Raw genomic sequence first — 14215 nt, forward strand, 5'->3', positions numbered from 1 at the left:
TCCCGACCTTAGTCGAGGAGGCGCATACGGGGGGCCGCGAAGGTACTACCCCGTTGTTGGTGTTGAGCACCACGGGGGGTCGTGAAGGTACTACCCCGTCTTTCCGAAGTGCCGAGAGGTCTGGGCACGCACTGTCGACACTCGGGGCATCCCGATCTTAGTCGAGGTATTTGATGGAGATCGAGCCGAGCTCGATAGCTGATGGAGATCGAGCCGAGCTCGATAACTGCATCTCGGACTTTTGGCCGAGGCGCCCAGCGTCGTCCGGCGTTAATTATAGCATCCTAGCAGGATCGCATACCAGGTTGTCTAAGAATCACGAAACTTCTTATTAGGAGAAACGCGATCATAAATGAAGAATAGCAAAAATTACTATAAAGAAGATAAAACTTATGCTTAGAACAGAGAACCCCTTGGGGTTCTATTGATGATACACCCGGAGGTTTTCGGAGCTCCAATTTCGTGGAATGGGGGTCCCTTCGAGGGATTCCAGCTTGTACGCTCCGGGTCGTTGGACGCGCGCGACCCGATAGGGTCCTTCTCAATTCGGGGCCAACTTTCCTTGCTCGGTCGGCTGGGAGGCTTCAGCTCTTCTGAGGACGAGGTCTCCCACTTTGAAGGATTTGAGTTTGACCCTAGCGTTGTAGTATTGCGCCGCTTTTTGCTGGTATCTCGCCATGCAAACCCGGGCGGCTTCCCTCGTCTCCTCGATGAGGTCCAGGTTGTTCCTGAGCTGCGTAGCACTGGAGTCGGCATCATAATATTCTACTCTCGGAGAAGGGAGTCCGATTTCCAACGGGATGACAGCCTCCGTTCCGTACGTCAAGTTGAAGGGAGTCTCGTCGGTGGGTACGTGGAATGTGTTCCGATAAGCCCACAGGACGTTGTATAGGTCTTCGACCCACTGCCCTTTGGATTGGTCGAGCCTGGTTTTGAGTTCCTGCAAAATAGTACGATTTGTTATCTCGGTTTCTCCATTTGCCTGAGGATGTGCGACTGAGGTGAAACGGTGGTCGATGCCGAGCTCCGAGCAGAACTCTCTGAAATGAGCATTGTCGAACTGGCGGCCGTTATCTGATATGAGGATGCGGGGGAGCCCGAATCTACAGATTATGAACTTCCAAATGAAGTCCTGCATCTTCTGCTCGGTGATCCGGGCCACTGGCTCGGCCTCGACCCACTTCGTGAAGTAATTAATGGAGACGATCAGAAATTTTCTCTGCCCAGTCGCCAAGAAAAACGGTCCCAGGATATCAATTCCCCATTGAGCGAATGGCGAGGGGAAACTGATTGAGGTCAAGGGGGCTGAGGGTCGGCGCTGGATGTTGGCATTCCTCTGGCAGCGGTCGCATCTCCAAACAAAATCCAGCGCATCCTTCTGGAGTGTTGGCCAATAGTATCCCTGGCGCAAAATTTTGTATGCCAGTGCTCGGCTTCCCAAATGGTTTCCGCAGATGCCTTCGTGGACTTCACGCATTGCATAATCCGCCTCCGACGGACGGAGACACCTGAGGAGGGGAGAGGTAAAAGATCTTCTGTAGAGCTTGCCTTCATACAGTATGTATCTCGAGGCTAGGCGCTTGACTCGACGAGCCTCACGCTCATCGCTGGGGAGGACTTCATTCTGTAGGTAGCTAACGAGCTCATCCATCCAGCTTGGCTCAACGTCGATACAAAGAGCTAGTTCAGGCTCCTCTGTGCTGGTGATCTGGAGGTACTCCAGTGTCGCCGCTTTTGGGAGCTCGCTCATGCGGGAGGACGCCAATTTTGATAATTAGTCCGCTCTGAGATTCTCCGACCTGGCAATATGTTGGATGTGGAAGGAACCCAGAGTCGAAGCGAGGTGTCGCACCTTCTGGAGGTATTTTTGCATTGTCAGCTCCCTTGCTTCGAAGTCTCCCAAAATTTGGCTCACAACCAATTGGGAGTCGCTGAAGGCCTTCAAGTTCTTGACCTTCAGCTCTCTAGCCAGCTTAAGCCCGGCTATGAGTGCCTCATACTCCGCCGCATTATTCGAGGCAGGAAATTCGAGGCGCAAAGCTCGTTCCGCGATCACCCCATCCGGGCTGGCGAGGATGAGGCCGGCTCCGCTACCCCCGAGGTCGAGGAGCCGTCCACATGTAAGGTCCATAGCTGCTCCGAAGGCCCCTCCGCCGTAGGTGCGGGCTCGGGTTCGTCTGGCACGGTACACTCCACGATGAAGTCAGCCAGCGCTTGGGCTTTGATTGATGGCCTCGGACGATACTCGAGGTCAAACTCTCCGAGCTCGACCGCCTACTTCGTGATCCGATCAGCTCGATCTGATCGCTGCAGGATCTACTTTATTGGCTGGTCGGTCAACACGGCCACCGTGTGAGCTTGAAAATAAGGCCGGAGCCTTCAAGCTGAGACGACCAGGGTAAAGACGGTCTTTTTCAGTTTGGAGTATCGGGTCTCAGCATCCCTCAAAACCCGGCTGGTGTAATATACCGGCTTTTGAAGCTTGCTCTCCTCTCGAACCAGGATCGAGCTCACTGCTACGGGAGAAACGGCTAAGTATAGGTAGAGGAGCTCGCCCTGCTGAGGCTTCGTAAGCAGTGGAGGAGAAGCGAGAAGGCGCTTGAGCTCTTCGAAGATTTGCTGGCCTTCTACCGACCACAAAAAGTTCTTTGGCTTCTTGAGAGCCGCAAAGAATGGAAGGCAGCGCTCGGCCGATCGGGAGACGAATCTCCCGAGAGCTGCAACTCGGCCTGTAAGCTGTTGCACTTCTTTGACTGTCCTCGGGGGCGTCATCTCTTGGAGCGCTCGGATCCTCTCGGGATTGGTCTCGATTCTCCGCTGTGTAATTACAAAGCCAAGAAACTTGCCCGAGGTGACTCCGAACGCACATTTGGTAGGATTGAGCTTCATCCGGTACCTTCGGAGTGTAGAGAATGCCTCATTGAGGTCAGTCATATGATCTTGCGCCATTCGGCTTTTCACCAACATGTCATCAACATAGACCTCCAAGTTTCGGCCTATTTGGTCTTTAAAAATTTGGCTGACCAACCGCTGATAAGTCGCTCCAGCATTCTTTAGGCCGAAAAGCATTACTCTGTAGCAGTAGGTGCCTCCGTCGGTGATGAAGGCTGTCTTCTCTTCATCCTCCGGTGCCATCCGGATCTGGTTGTACCCTGAGAATGCATCCATGAAAGACAGTAGTTCGTGCCCCGAGGTGGAATCCACGAGCTGGTCGATGCTAGGGAGTGGAAAGCTATCTTTTAGGCAGGCCTTATTCAAGTTGGTGTAGTCCACACACATGCGCCATTTTTCGCTCGCCTTTCTGACGAGGATCACATTAGCGAGCCACTCCGGATAGGATATTTTCTGGATGAAACCGGCCCGGAGGAGTTTGTCAACCTCCTCAGCTGCTGCTCGTTGCCGTTCTGGGGCGGCACTTCGCTTCTTCTGCCGCACGGGCTTGCAGGTTGGCTTCACTTGAAGTCGGTGGACCGCTACCTCCGGATCTATCCCTAGCATGTCGGCGGGCGACCATGTAAAAATGTCCCTATTGGCCCGCAAGAAGTTGACGAGGCGATCCCTCTCGCGGGCATCAAGGCCGGAGCCGACCTGCACTGTTAGCTCGGGGCAGTTTTCACGTGAGAAATTTGTACGAGTAACTCACCAGGCTCCACTCGCTTTTTCCGAGGGCCATCTCGTGCTTCCAAGGTTTCGACTGAGGGGCCATGTTCCGGCGCCGAGGCCGACGCCTTGGTTGGTTGCTTTGCTCCGCAGGTCGCCATGTAGCACCGCCTTGCTACCGCCTAGTCCCCACGGACTTCGCCGACCCCTTGGTTGGTGGGGAACCGCATAAGCAGATGGGAAGTGGAGACCACGGCCCGAATAGCGTTGAGCCCTGGTCTTCCAAGTATAGCGTCGTCGGCCGAGGGCAAACGCACCTTGAGGAAGTTCATCCTCACGGTACTTTCTCGGAGGGCGAGTTCGACCGTAACTAAGAGATCGACCTCGCCCTCCACTGGGACTGAGTCTCCAGTAAATCCGACTAGCGGAGCATTTATTCTCCGCAACTGCTTTTCTATCATCCCCATTTTAGAGTAGGCATCAAGATACAGAATATTCGCTGAGCTTCCATTATCTACTAGGATACGCTTTACATAGAATCTATTTGCAATCATGGAGATGACCACTGCATCGTCGTGGGGAGTCTCGACTCCCTCCATATCCCTGTCCGAGAAAGAAATGGCCTCTGAGATACGGGGCGCTTCGGGAGAAGCCTTTCAACCGGTTCCCCGATCGGGGGCCCTCTTCCAATGGTGCTAATGACGCCGGCGACAGGCTTGTTGGGACACGGTTCTCCAGGCTGCACGGCGTCCTCGATTGGCCTTTTCTCCTCGCACCGGTTCCGCACGAACCGGTTAAGCACTCCCCGGCGGATGAGTGCTTCAATCTCGTCCCGGAGCTGAAAGCAGTCCTCTGTATCATGGCTATAGTCTCGATGGAAACGGCAGTATTTCCTAGGGTTGCGCCAGGCTCTGGTGTCCCGCATCGGGGGCGGAGGCCGGAAATATTCTCGGCCTTCAATCTCCATCAGAATCTCGGTTCGAGGAGCATTAAGTGGAGTGTAGCTCTCGTACCTCCCGTTAGATATACGGGGCCGTGGTGGAGATTTCGGACGAGACGGGGACCTTGGTCGGAGCAGTCCCCGCGGTCGGAGAGGACTTTTCAGGCGAGGCAAGTTCTTGGCTCGGCGCGGGGATAGGCTTCTGGGGCGGCCGCGCTCCTCGCGATGTTTCTTTTTCTTTTTAGAGGCCTGCTCGGCCCTGCCCCGTCTGGAAGCAACAGCTTCCTCCGCCTTTGCGTACTTCCGCGCCCTGACCAGCATCTTAGTGAGGTCAGCAGAAAAATTCTTCTCGATGGAGAAGAGAAATCTATAAGACCGGGCCCCAGTCTTCAGTGCCGACATGGCGATTGACTGGTCAAGCTCCTGGACCTCCCATGTTGCGGCGGTGAAGCGGTCCAGATATTCCCTGAGGAATTCTCCCTCCTTTTGCTTTATATCAAGGAGGAAGTCTGAGGTCCGCCGCTGGGGTCGGCTGGCAGCAAAATTGGTGGCGAACTGCCTGCCGAGCTGCTTGAAAGAAGAGACGGTACTAGGCTTCTGCCCGGTAAACCAAAGCCGAGCTGCTCCCCGGAGTGTTGCTGGAAAGGCTTTGCAAAGCATGGCCTCCGAGGCTCCCTGCAGGGCCATTAAGGCCCGATAGCTTTCCAGGTGGTCGAGGGGGTCGGTCTTGCCGTTGTAAGGCTCCACCTGGGGCATCTTAAACCTCGGCGGGACCGGCTCGTCCTCGATCTGTTGGGAGAAAGGGGACTTCATGGTGAATTCAAAGTCACCCTCACATCTCGCCCTTTGCCATGGAGCGCCTCAATCTGGCGCTCTAGCTTCTCGACCTTCTTGTCGAGTTCACTGCTGTGAGGAACCGCCACTGTGGTTGGTTCGGGCACAGTTGCCCTGGGACTGACTCAACCTCTGACGGTTGTGGCCAGTCACCGGTCCCCCTCACCGGGGGTTCTCTCCTGAAGGAAGTTCGGGCCGATTCCTGGCAACGACACCGCTCCTCACCATTAGCCCTCGAAGAGGCATGGAGACTTCGGCCTTGGGGCGCCGGTCCACCCAGTGGGGGCATCGGCGGGGCCGGGACCTGAGGGGAAGGTGCCGCCGGGACGTCCTTAGGTTGCAGGCTCTGGACAGCGGCAGCCAAGGCCTGAACCTGTTGCACCAGGGTGTCAAACTGTTCCAGCCGGACCTGAGGGGTCGAATCGGCCGGAGGCGGTGAGTTCTGGATAGAATGTCCGGAGCTAGGTGGAAGACGCCGGGAGACATTAGAAGCTCCCTTGCTTCTCAGCTTCATGGTCATGACTCGGTCCCTTCCTCTAGCGCCAACTGTTGCTGGAATTTGGACCCGGGGGCGACCACTGGGCCAGGAAGGAGGAGCTCCGGGAAGGCTTGGCGAACGATGGCGATCCGGCGATGTGCGGCGTCTTCCGGAAGACTTGCAAGAAGCCGGTGGCCGGGTTTTTCCGGCGCCGGCCCTCCGATGCTTAAGTCAGAGAGATGGCCCAAAGATAGGCAAGAGTGGAGCTCAAGTCCGAGAGTCGGGAAAATCCCCCCTTTCCCCCTCAGGAATTCCCCATTTATAGGGGGGAACGGGTTTACCTGTGATGAGATAGGGCGAAGGCACTACCGTATGGTTGGACGTACAATGGAAGTTAATACTCGATCGTGTAAATCAATGCTGTTTTCGTAGGGGATCAGGCCAAAGTCCTTGAATTACTACGGAACATTGCTGTCGTTTATGGCCAAACAGGTTTGCCGTGTGGAGCTAAACATTCGTAGACAACAGGAGCCATGCGCCTTAATTGTTGAGTGAGCCATATTAGCCACATGCCTGCAAAGGTCACATGCATTGATTGTTGAGTGAAATAGGCGTTTGGAGAGACCATACACTTTAATTGTTGCATAAGCTGAATGTCTGGGGAGGCCATACATATCGATTGTTGGCAAGGACAGGGCACGATTCGCGGGGAACACGATAATGGCGGTCTGCCGCTCGGATGCTTTCTAGTCGGAGGAGCCGCTTGGGCACTTTCAAGCCCTTAAGTCGGGATCCATTCGGCCGCCCCTTGCTCGGAGGAATGCCCGGTCGCCTCCTGCTCGGAGGGGGCGCTCGGTCGCTCCCTGCTCGGAGGGGGCGCTCGGTTGCCTCCTGCTCGGAGGGATGCTTGGTCGCCTCCTGCTCGGAGGGGTCTGCTCGACCGGCTGCTCGGAGGTCCGTGCGAGCGTGGTAACTTATATTTCTCCCCCAACACAAGAATTTTCTGGAAGCAATGAAGTATTGTGACGAGAGATGTCGAACATTCAGAGAGTGCAAGTATGTGAAGAGAAAAAATAACGAAAATATTGAGCGTTGTGATATACATGGAGTTGTTTTTGAGAGTTGTGCAGTAGTTTTATATTAGTGCTTACGTGACTTCAAAAGAATGTTGTTGCCAATCTTTAAGAGTTTCCATTATTATAATAAAAACAAGTGCACATGATACTAGCAGCGGATATGTGCGACATACATACAAAAATTCAAAAAATTGAGAAATAAGAAAGATAAAATACATGAATTAAATAAAAAGTAGTAATATTTTTTTAGTTTCAAAAAATTAGTTACCATATGCATAAGAGATGGATAAAGATTTTTTTTATTAAACAATAGATGCGAAACAAATGAATAATTATATGATATAATAAAAATATATTTAAAATATACTCTATATTATATATTTCTCTCCCATTTAATAATATAAAGTATATATCATAAAATTATTTAAAATTTGATATGCAGAGTTTAAAATGAGACAATCTCTTTTATTTAATAATATAATATATATATTTAAGATTTTTATATGGAAAGTACGTAACTTTTAGTCAATCTTTTGCACGCGAACCGAGATGAAAGCACCATGATTCGCGATTCACGTGGTCTTTTAGAGGGCGTGCGGTTAGGTAGCAGCGAGGGGCGACTGTCTCCTTGTGTCAACTTTCTGGCCTCCCTTGCTTCGCCCCAAAATTCGCAGAATCCCAGGAACCTTGTCTTTTTGGAGCCATGCATTGCATTCTTATCGTTAATCGCCATATGCCGTCTTTTCCACTTGGTGGAGTATAACTCTGCCTATTCTAGTCGCTTGCTGGTGCAGCATCCAATTTTCTAATGATAAAAGGAGGTAAGAAAACAAAATAGAAGTCCACTTTTGCCACTGCAAATGACAAGGCACGGAATGCTATGAAGAGACTCGAACGAACCACAGCATTCTTAACCCAGTTTCGGCCATGCAGGTTATTTTTTATGCCTTATGGTGCACCACGAGAGAATAGAAGATTTTGGTTAAAACATTTATTTATTAGAACTCATTGTATCAAAATAAAAAAAGATTTCGAATGTTTTATTTGCATGGCTTTCTTGAGTGCTCGATTCACAAACAAGAATGCGATCGAGTTCAATCCGCTGCATGCTAGGAATTATCACGGTCAAGTTGGCCATGCATGCATTCTAGCCATACATGCGTTGCACTTAAGAGCATGTTGCGCTAGGGTACGGAGCATTTGGAGATCATGCATCTAGGTATCTCCTAACTCGGACCTAATGTGCCGAGGAGTTTGGGTTAAAACCTAGCCATCCAAGCATCGGGTTCAGTCAATTGGTATGAATAGATAGAGATCGAGTCGTGGATGAAGCATGTTTGGTTGGACTATTGCTCGGAAAACTCAGCCTCCTCTATATCCCCCTGCTGAAACTATTCACTAATACTTTGGTAAATGCGAAATATGGTGGATGTAAAAGTAAAACTATGCGGTGTATGGGCGAAATTTTTTGGCCTGGGTCAGGTTAGCTCAAGATTATAAAACCAAACTCATACCTCGACAGATCAGGTTAGACCCTAAAAATTTGTGTCCATCTTTTAACCTATTCTTCACTCTTAACCTGTTCATATCTTGCGCTATTCTTCACGACTTGCTTTCTAGCTCTGCTCATTCTGTCGGTTCCATTCATTTGGTACTTGGGAGAGCTGCTCTGAATCATCAAAGGCAAACTTGCTCATCACACACACACACACACACACACACACACACACACACACACACACACACACAGACAGAGACATAGATATCTGGCCCAAACGGTGTCCCACAGAGATAGATCAGAGGGTCCAGTTAAATAGAACACTGTGCGCCTTGTCAGGCCCATTAGCGAGCCCATATAAAATCATCTAAATATTTGCCCCTCCCCCCGCCCCCGCCAAATTTTTTGGCCCCGATTCGAAGCGCCTTCCCGCCAGCCTTCCCCGCCAAATCCTTCCCTTACGACGCAACCCTCCGGCGCTTCAAAATGCCTTCTCCTCCAAGAAGCGCCATTCCTTCCCACCCCTCTCGGCATGGACATCTCCTCCATCGCTGCGCGGCTCGGCCTTGCCGACTCCAAGTCCCTAGTGCGGAAGGCCGAGGAGCTCCGCCGCCTCTCCGACGTCCAGTTCGACTCCTCCATCATCGGCGTCGTAAGCCCCCTCCTTCTCCTGCTTCCCGTCACCCATTTCTTTCAATCCATCCCATCTTAGTCGGTTTCTTCTTTCACAGGGCGAGGTCACGAAAGCCATTATTTGTCTGGAGATCGCGGCGTCCAAGTAATCTCGCATGCCTATCTTCCGTTTGATTTGTTGATTCTATCAGTTTGATCGATCTCAAGTTTCTGAACACTAAATCCACTATCAGTTTGATTCATCTCAAGTTTCTGTACACTAAATCAGGGAGTTGGGTTTGTAGGTTTCAGGTGCTATTCGATCGACAGAGTGCAATTCGGATGAGTGGGATGTCGGAGAAGGCTTACATGAGGTCCTTCAATGCAATGCAGAATGGTCTTGGGGTCAAGTGAGTCCAATTCTTCCTTTGATATTTCTATTCGGGTTTTATCAAGTTTTAAGAGATATGCAGCAATCCCTGATGGGTTTTGTTGTAGGGCGAGTTTGGATGTCCGTGAACTCGGGATTCAGTTTGGCTGTGTTAGGCTCATACCTTTTGTGCGAAAGGGATTGTCTCTGTAAGATCTTATTTCTTTGTCCTTGATTTATTGGTTTCTTTAATAAGCAGCAAACCTTGAACTTCTTAGATAAATCAAACCTACTTCTCAATGTCTTGCACTTAAAGGAAATATCTAATCCTTTCTTCTTATTTTGTAGGTTATTTTAATTCCTTGAAATTTTTATTCTTCTTTTAGTTTTTTTTTCCCTTTCTTTCTTTTTGATCTGTAATAATTCCTTTCTTCATGGGCATTGTGTCAATATTCAAAATTCTTCTGACTCCCCTAGTAACAGAATTCCCTGACCCATTGAACTGTTCTGTGATTATTCTTGATTTTTTCATTAACGGTAATATTTTCTACAGAGTTTATATTGGCTTAATGCAAAACGTTGTGCTTTATGAATTTCTGATGATTGTTGTGGATAATAAATTTGATGAGTTTTTTGTTGTGAATATTTCACGAATTATCTTGAAAGTTCTCTGAAATACTTTTGCTAATTACATTTCTCATATTTATTTCCCTTCCTTTTTAAACTTCCGGCATGCAATTAAATGAATTTTAATCTTTACTGGGTGGTGACTAGAGAGTTTTGCCATTAGTCTAACATTGTGAACTTTGAATATCTGACCATGTTAGTTCTGAATACCTGTGTGCTGACATACAATGTTTATGATGTTGATTTTTCAGGTATAAGGAACGTTTTCTAGCTGCACTACCTCCCTCTCGCCGGGCAAATACTGATTTTAACCGGCCTGTATTTACAGCAGTTGCATTCTATTTATGTGCTAAAAGGCATAAGGTGGCTTCTGAGGTTCTGTAAATTCCCTGGAACTATATTTTTGTTAATATTTGCTTACATAAAAGTGCTCTGTCCCATCTTGTAGCTTAAAGTTGACAAGCTGAAGCTTATTGAGGTATGTGGAACTTCCGAGTCAGAATTTTCCACTGTAAGAGCCTACATCCTCTTCTACCTCTTCTCTTATATTGTATTAGGTTCTCTTTTAATTTAATACATAATCATTTAATGGTTTAATGCATCTCTTCTACTTCTTATTTGATGTTGTATTAGGTTCTGCTCTCTTGATTTAATCTGTAATTCATGTATGGTTAATTTTTTGCTACAGGTTTCAACTTCTATGAACGACCTTTGCTTCGATGTGTTTGGGATTTCAAAGGAAAAGAAAAATCCCAAGGCTATAAAAGGCCATCGAGGTACAGATTTCCCATTATTGTTTTGATTGTTACTTGCATTCTGTGCTTTGGGGTGGCTGTTTGGTTGGCAGGGCTGTTTCTGCTATTCTCCATCCTAATCTTATAACTAGTTCTCATACTTACAATTGCATTTTTTCCTCAATATTAGAAACTTGTTATAGTTTTGTGTCCTTTTCATGATTGTGATTCATTTTGCTCCCTTTATATCCTACTTCGCAATGGCAGAACTTTTGGATCCCTTGCCCGGCAAAAGGAGACGCGAGGATGATGGTGATGCATCTGATGATTCTTCTATAGATGATCAATATGAATTGGAGGTATTTATGGTTTTCCATTCATGAAAAATAAATGCCACAACTAGAAATACATATGCATGTGCTTGGAGATATTTCCCCTAATCTTTCTTGTTCATGTTAATGTAAGAACATGTAAGAATTGTATGCATTTAGTTACATATGCAGCTCACAGGTATAATTGCTGCCCTGATTTCTTTTTCCTAAGAAAAGATGAGGAAAATTCTCACTATTAAACTTGCATATCTATGATTACATGTGTATGTATATATATATATAATGACACACAAATGTCAATGAAGCTTTAATCCCAAACTAGTTGGTTTTGGCTACATGAAATTTTTTCCTCCATTCCACTCTGGTTAGGGCCACACTTTCTAAGAGATGTAGCGATATCAAGTCCTTCCTTACTACATCCTCTTATATGACTTCAGTCTACCTCTACCTCTCTTTTCTTCTACACAGTGCATCCCTTGGCCTATGTGTATCATCTGTCATAATTATAAAACTTTAGATAAGTTAAAACCTCTCTTTCTTGTAAGAGTACTGGCCAATGTGAATCATTTTTCTGAAAGCTACTGGCCAGTGTGATCAATTTGTATGGAAAACTTTTTAGTATTATGTTATGCTTTTGATGCAGAAATCTGATGGCTGTTATCTACAGTCCACATGGTCAACTTTCCATGCCAATGTGGAAGGTGAATTATGCTATCAGCTTCTGTTATGAATTTACACACCAGTAGATCATGCAACTTGAAAGCCGTTCTTTTTCCATCTAATGTTAAGTTTCAAGGTTTTTAATCTGCATGCAAGTCTAGAAGTGGCATTTTTGTGTTATCAATTTGTTTTGTTGGAAAAAATGATGTCCTTTTGTGGAATTTTACTTTTATGTGATTCATTCTAAAAGATCTATTTTCGTTCAAGTAAGGGCTTCTAGCCAATTGAAAGGATCTTCTAATCAATCCATAGATCATTTTGATTCCATTAGAAATGAGGATCCAGAATATCATATATTTTTGTTTAAGAAACTCTTTAGATTGAAAGTCTCAGTCCTATTATGGAATTTTACTTTTTATGGTAACTTCAAGGATCATGTTTGTTTAGGACATTCAAGGAATGTATTATGGATGTTTCAGATTATTAAATAGGGTATGGTATCGAAGGTAAAAATATTTGGAAAGTATGGTTTTAACAGATGATTGAAAATGAGGCAAACAATGACTGCAGTAATTGGATCCTGTTTGAAGGTAGAGATAATGGAACAGTTGTCTGAACCAAAAAAAAACTCTTATGGCTGCTTATGTGGATAAGAAAGATACTTTATTTCATAATGCAAAACCTATTATGTCTGCATGTCATGTTAGCATTATGACTACAGTTTTAATTAAAAACCATATGTCTCCTTAGATATCTTCTGAACTTATCAACTAAACTTATCTTGCAGCTTCCGAGCTACAAGAGGCACAAAAAAATGGAGAAACAAGCCTATGAGGAGTGGAAGTCCTCTGTCATTTCTTCTAACAACCAAAACAAAAAAACTGGTGTGCAATCTTATTCATTTGCTGAAAATTATATCCCTGTTATTGCATGAAGGATATATCACTAATCTCATTGTTTCCTTTTGACAGCTCCCCTGAAGCCAATGAAGCAAGCGCGACTCAGCTTCACCAAGAAATCCCCCAACTCGATAGCATTAGAAGCTTCATAAGTTTGCAACTCAACTTCACCAAGAAATCCCCCAATTCAATTGCATTAGAAGCTTCATGATATTGCAAGCTTCATATTTGATTTCTGAAGAGTTCATTGGCTTCTGAACATCAGCTTATTGTGACTTAATAGTAGGATTATACTTGGCTCCAAAATACTAAGTGGATGCTATTGGTTGCAACTCAATAGCATTAGAAGTTTTATGAGATTGCAAGCTTCATATTTGATTTTGGAAGAGTTCAGTGGCTTCATAACATCAGCCTATTGTCGATTATTTGTTTTCCTTGATTTTGTTTGTCACTTTTTATATCGAGAATACTCTCCTATGTATCTTCTCCTGAACTCCACTATCTAGATGACTCAATGTTCTATGTTTTTAGTTTCATAAACACCATGAATTATTGTTCTTTTAAATGTATAGCTATTAACCATAACATAAATTTATTCAAGGTTCATCTCCTGTTCTGTCATATAATGCAGTCAACTGTGACTGTTTCTAAAGTTGAAGAGGGCGAGTTCTTCACCATTGCCAGCTAATTGGAAAAAGTTGTCATGTATTGTGAGAATTAACAAAATGCTCTGGTGGAATCCTTGCAAAGCATAAGCATGCATAATATATAGTTATATTTGAGTGAATATGGGTTGTTGGATGTAACCTGTATTTTTAAATTGCTTATACTTTAAAATCCATTTGATTTGGAGATTTCTAGCTTATGTATCAAGTGGTCAAAAAATGGGACAATTTAGATAATATGAAATTATGTATGTTTTTTTAAATCATGCATAGGCTAAGAGCTTTTAAATTATATAATTTTTAGTATGTAAGCAGTTTATAGATAGTAAATTACATCTAATGGCTCGGATTATTAATGTAGGACTTTATGTAGATCCGATCGTATTTGAGTGGATCTACTTGAGTATAGTCTAGTCCAACACTCTATCTCTCTATATATATGTCTACATGCCTGCACATACACTATTGAGTACTAACCATTTTCTTTTATTCTCTTTTTCTTTAAAAAACTTTTATATCAATACTTGCATACATATATTTGCTTATATATATCGGGTTATCCTCGCATGCGTTGCGACGATCGTAGCGGAAACACACGCATGGGGTCGTTCATCTCATGAACGTTTTAGTGAATGTAGATTTCAAAAAAATTCTGAAATCTTAAGGAAAGATTAAAATTACTAATTTGATTAATTTTAGATATTAGAATTCAGAATTGTAAAGATTCTATTTTTACCTTTGAGCGGGTATTTTTTTACCGCAATCTGATGATCGATGATTCGGTTCGCTTGAAGCCGCACAATCGTCCGGTTTTTACAGGTATCCACACGAGGTAGATCGCTCCAAGAACCTTGATTTCACAGGGGTGCTAGCTTTCTTGCAGAGATTTT

The 14215-nt window shown here is 45.8% G+C and overlaps 2 protein-coding genes across 2 annotated transcripts; one reads left to right on the forward strand and one right to left on the reverse strand.

The window, feature by feature from the left end:
• Nucleotides 1–4150: 4150 nt before the first annotated feature.
• LOC120111480 lies at nucleotides 4151–4942 on the reverse strand. The gene has a single exon (XM_039128536.1). The coding sequence runs from the start codon at nucleotides 4940–4942 to the stop codon at nucleotides 4151–4153; it is 792 nt and encodes a 263-aa protein (XP_038984464.1).
• Nucleotides 4943–8839: 3897 nt separating this feature from the next.
• Nucleotides 8840–13249, forward strand: LOC103716793 (origin of replication complex subunit 6). The gene is made up of 10 exons (XM_008804958.3): nucleotides 8840–9078; nucleotides 9158–9204; nucleotides 9344–9448; nucleotides 9537–9617; nucleotides 10287–10398; nucleotides 10484–10546; nucleotides 10724–10811; nucleotides 11037–11128; nucleotides 12549–12645; nucleotides 12733–13249. The coding sequence occupies exons 1-10, from the start codon at nucleotides 8959–8961 to the stop codon at nucleotides 12810–12812; spliced, it is 885 nt and encodes a 294-aa protein (XP_008803180.1). The 5' UTR covers nucleotides 8840–8958; the 3' UTR covers nucleotides 12813–13249.
• Nucleotides 13250–14215: the final 966 nt, after the last annotated feature.

Source organism: Phoenix dactylifera, chromosome 8 (genome assembly GCF_009389715.1).
Source record: "Phoenix dactylifera cultivar Barhee BC4 chromosome 8, palm_55x_up_171113_PBpolish2nd_filt_p, whole genome shotgun sequence".
Lineage (NCBI taxonomy): Eukaryota > Viridiplantae > Streptophyta > Magnoliopsida > Arecales > Arecaceae > Phoenix > Phoenix dactylifera.

Bases quoted from the DNA above. Each gene is read 5' to 3' on its own strand.
- LOC120111480 (XM_039128536.1), bottom strand. From the start codon at position 4,942: ATGTCGGCACTGAAGACTGGGGCCCGGTCTTATAGATTTCTCTTCTCC.
- LOC103716793 (XM_008804958.3), top strand. From the start codon at position 8,959: ATGGACATCTCCTCCATCGCTGCGCGGCTCGGCCTTGCCGACTCCAAG. The intron at 9,079-9,157 runs GTAAGCCCCCTC...CTTCTTTCACAG, and splicing joins ACTCCTCCATCATCGGCGTC to GGCGAGGTCACGAAAGCCAT. The intron at 9,449-9,536 runs GTGAGTCCAATT...GTTTTGTTGTAG, and splicing joins CAGAATGGTCTTGGGGTCAA to GGCGAGTTTGGATGTCCGTG.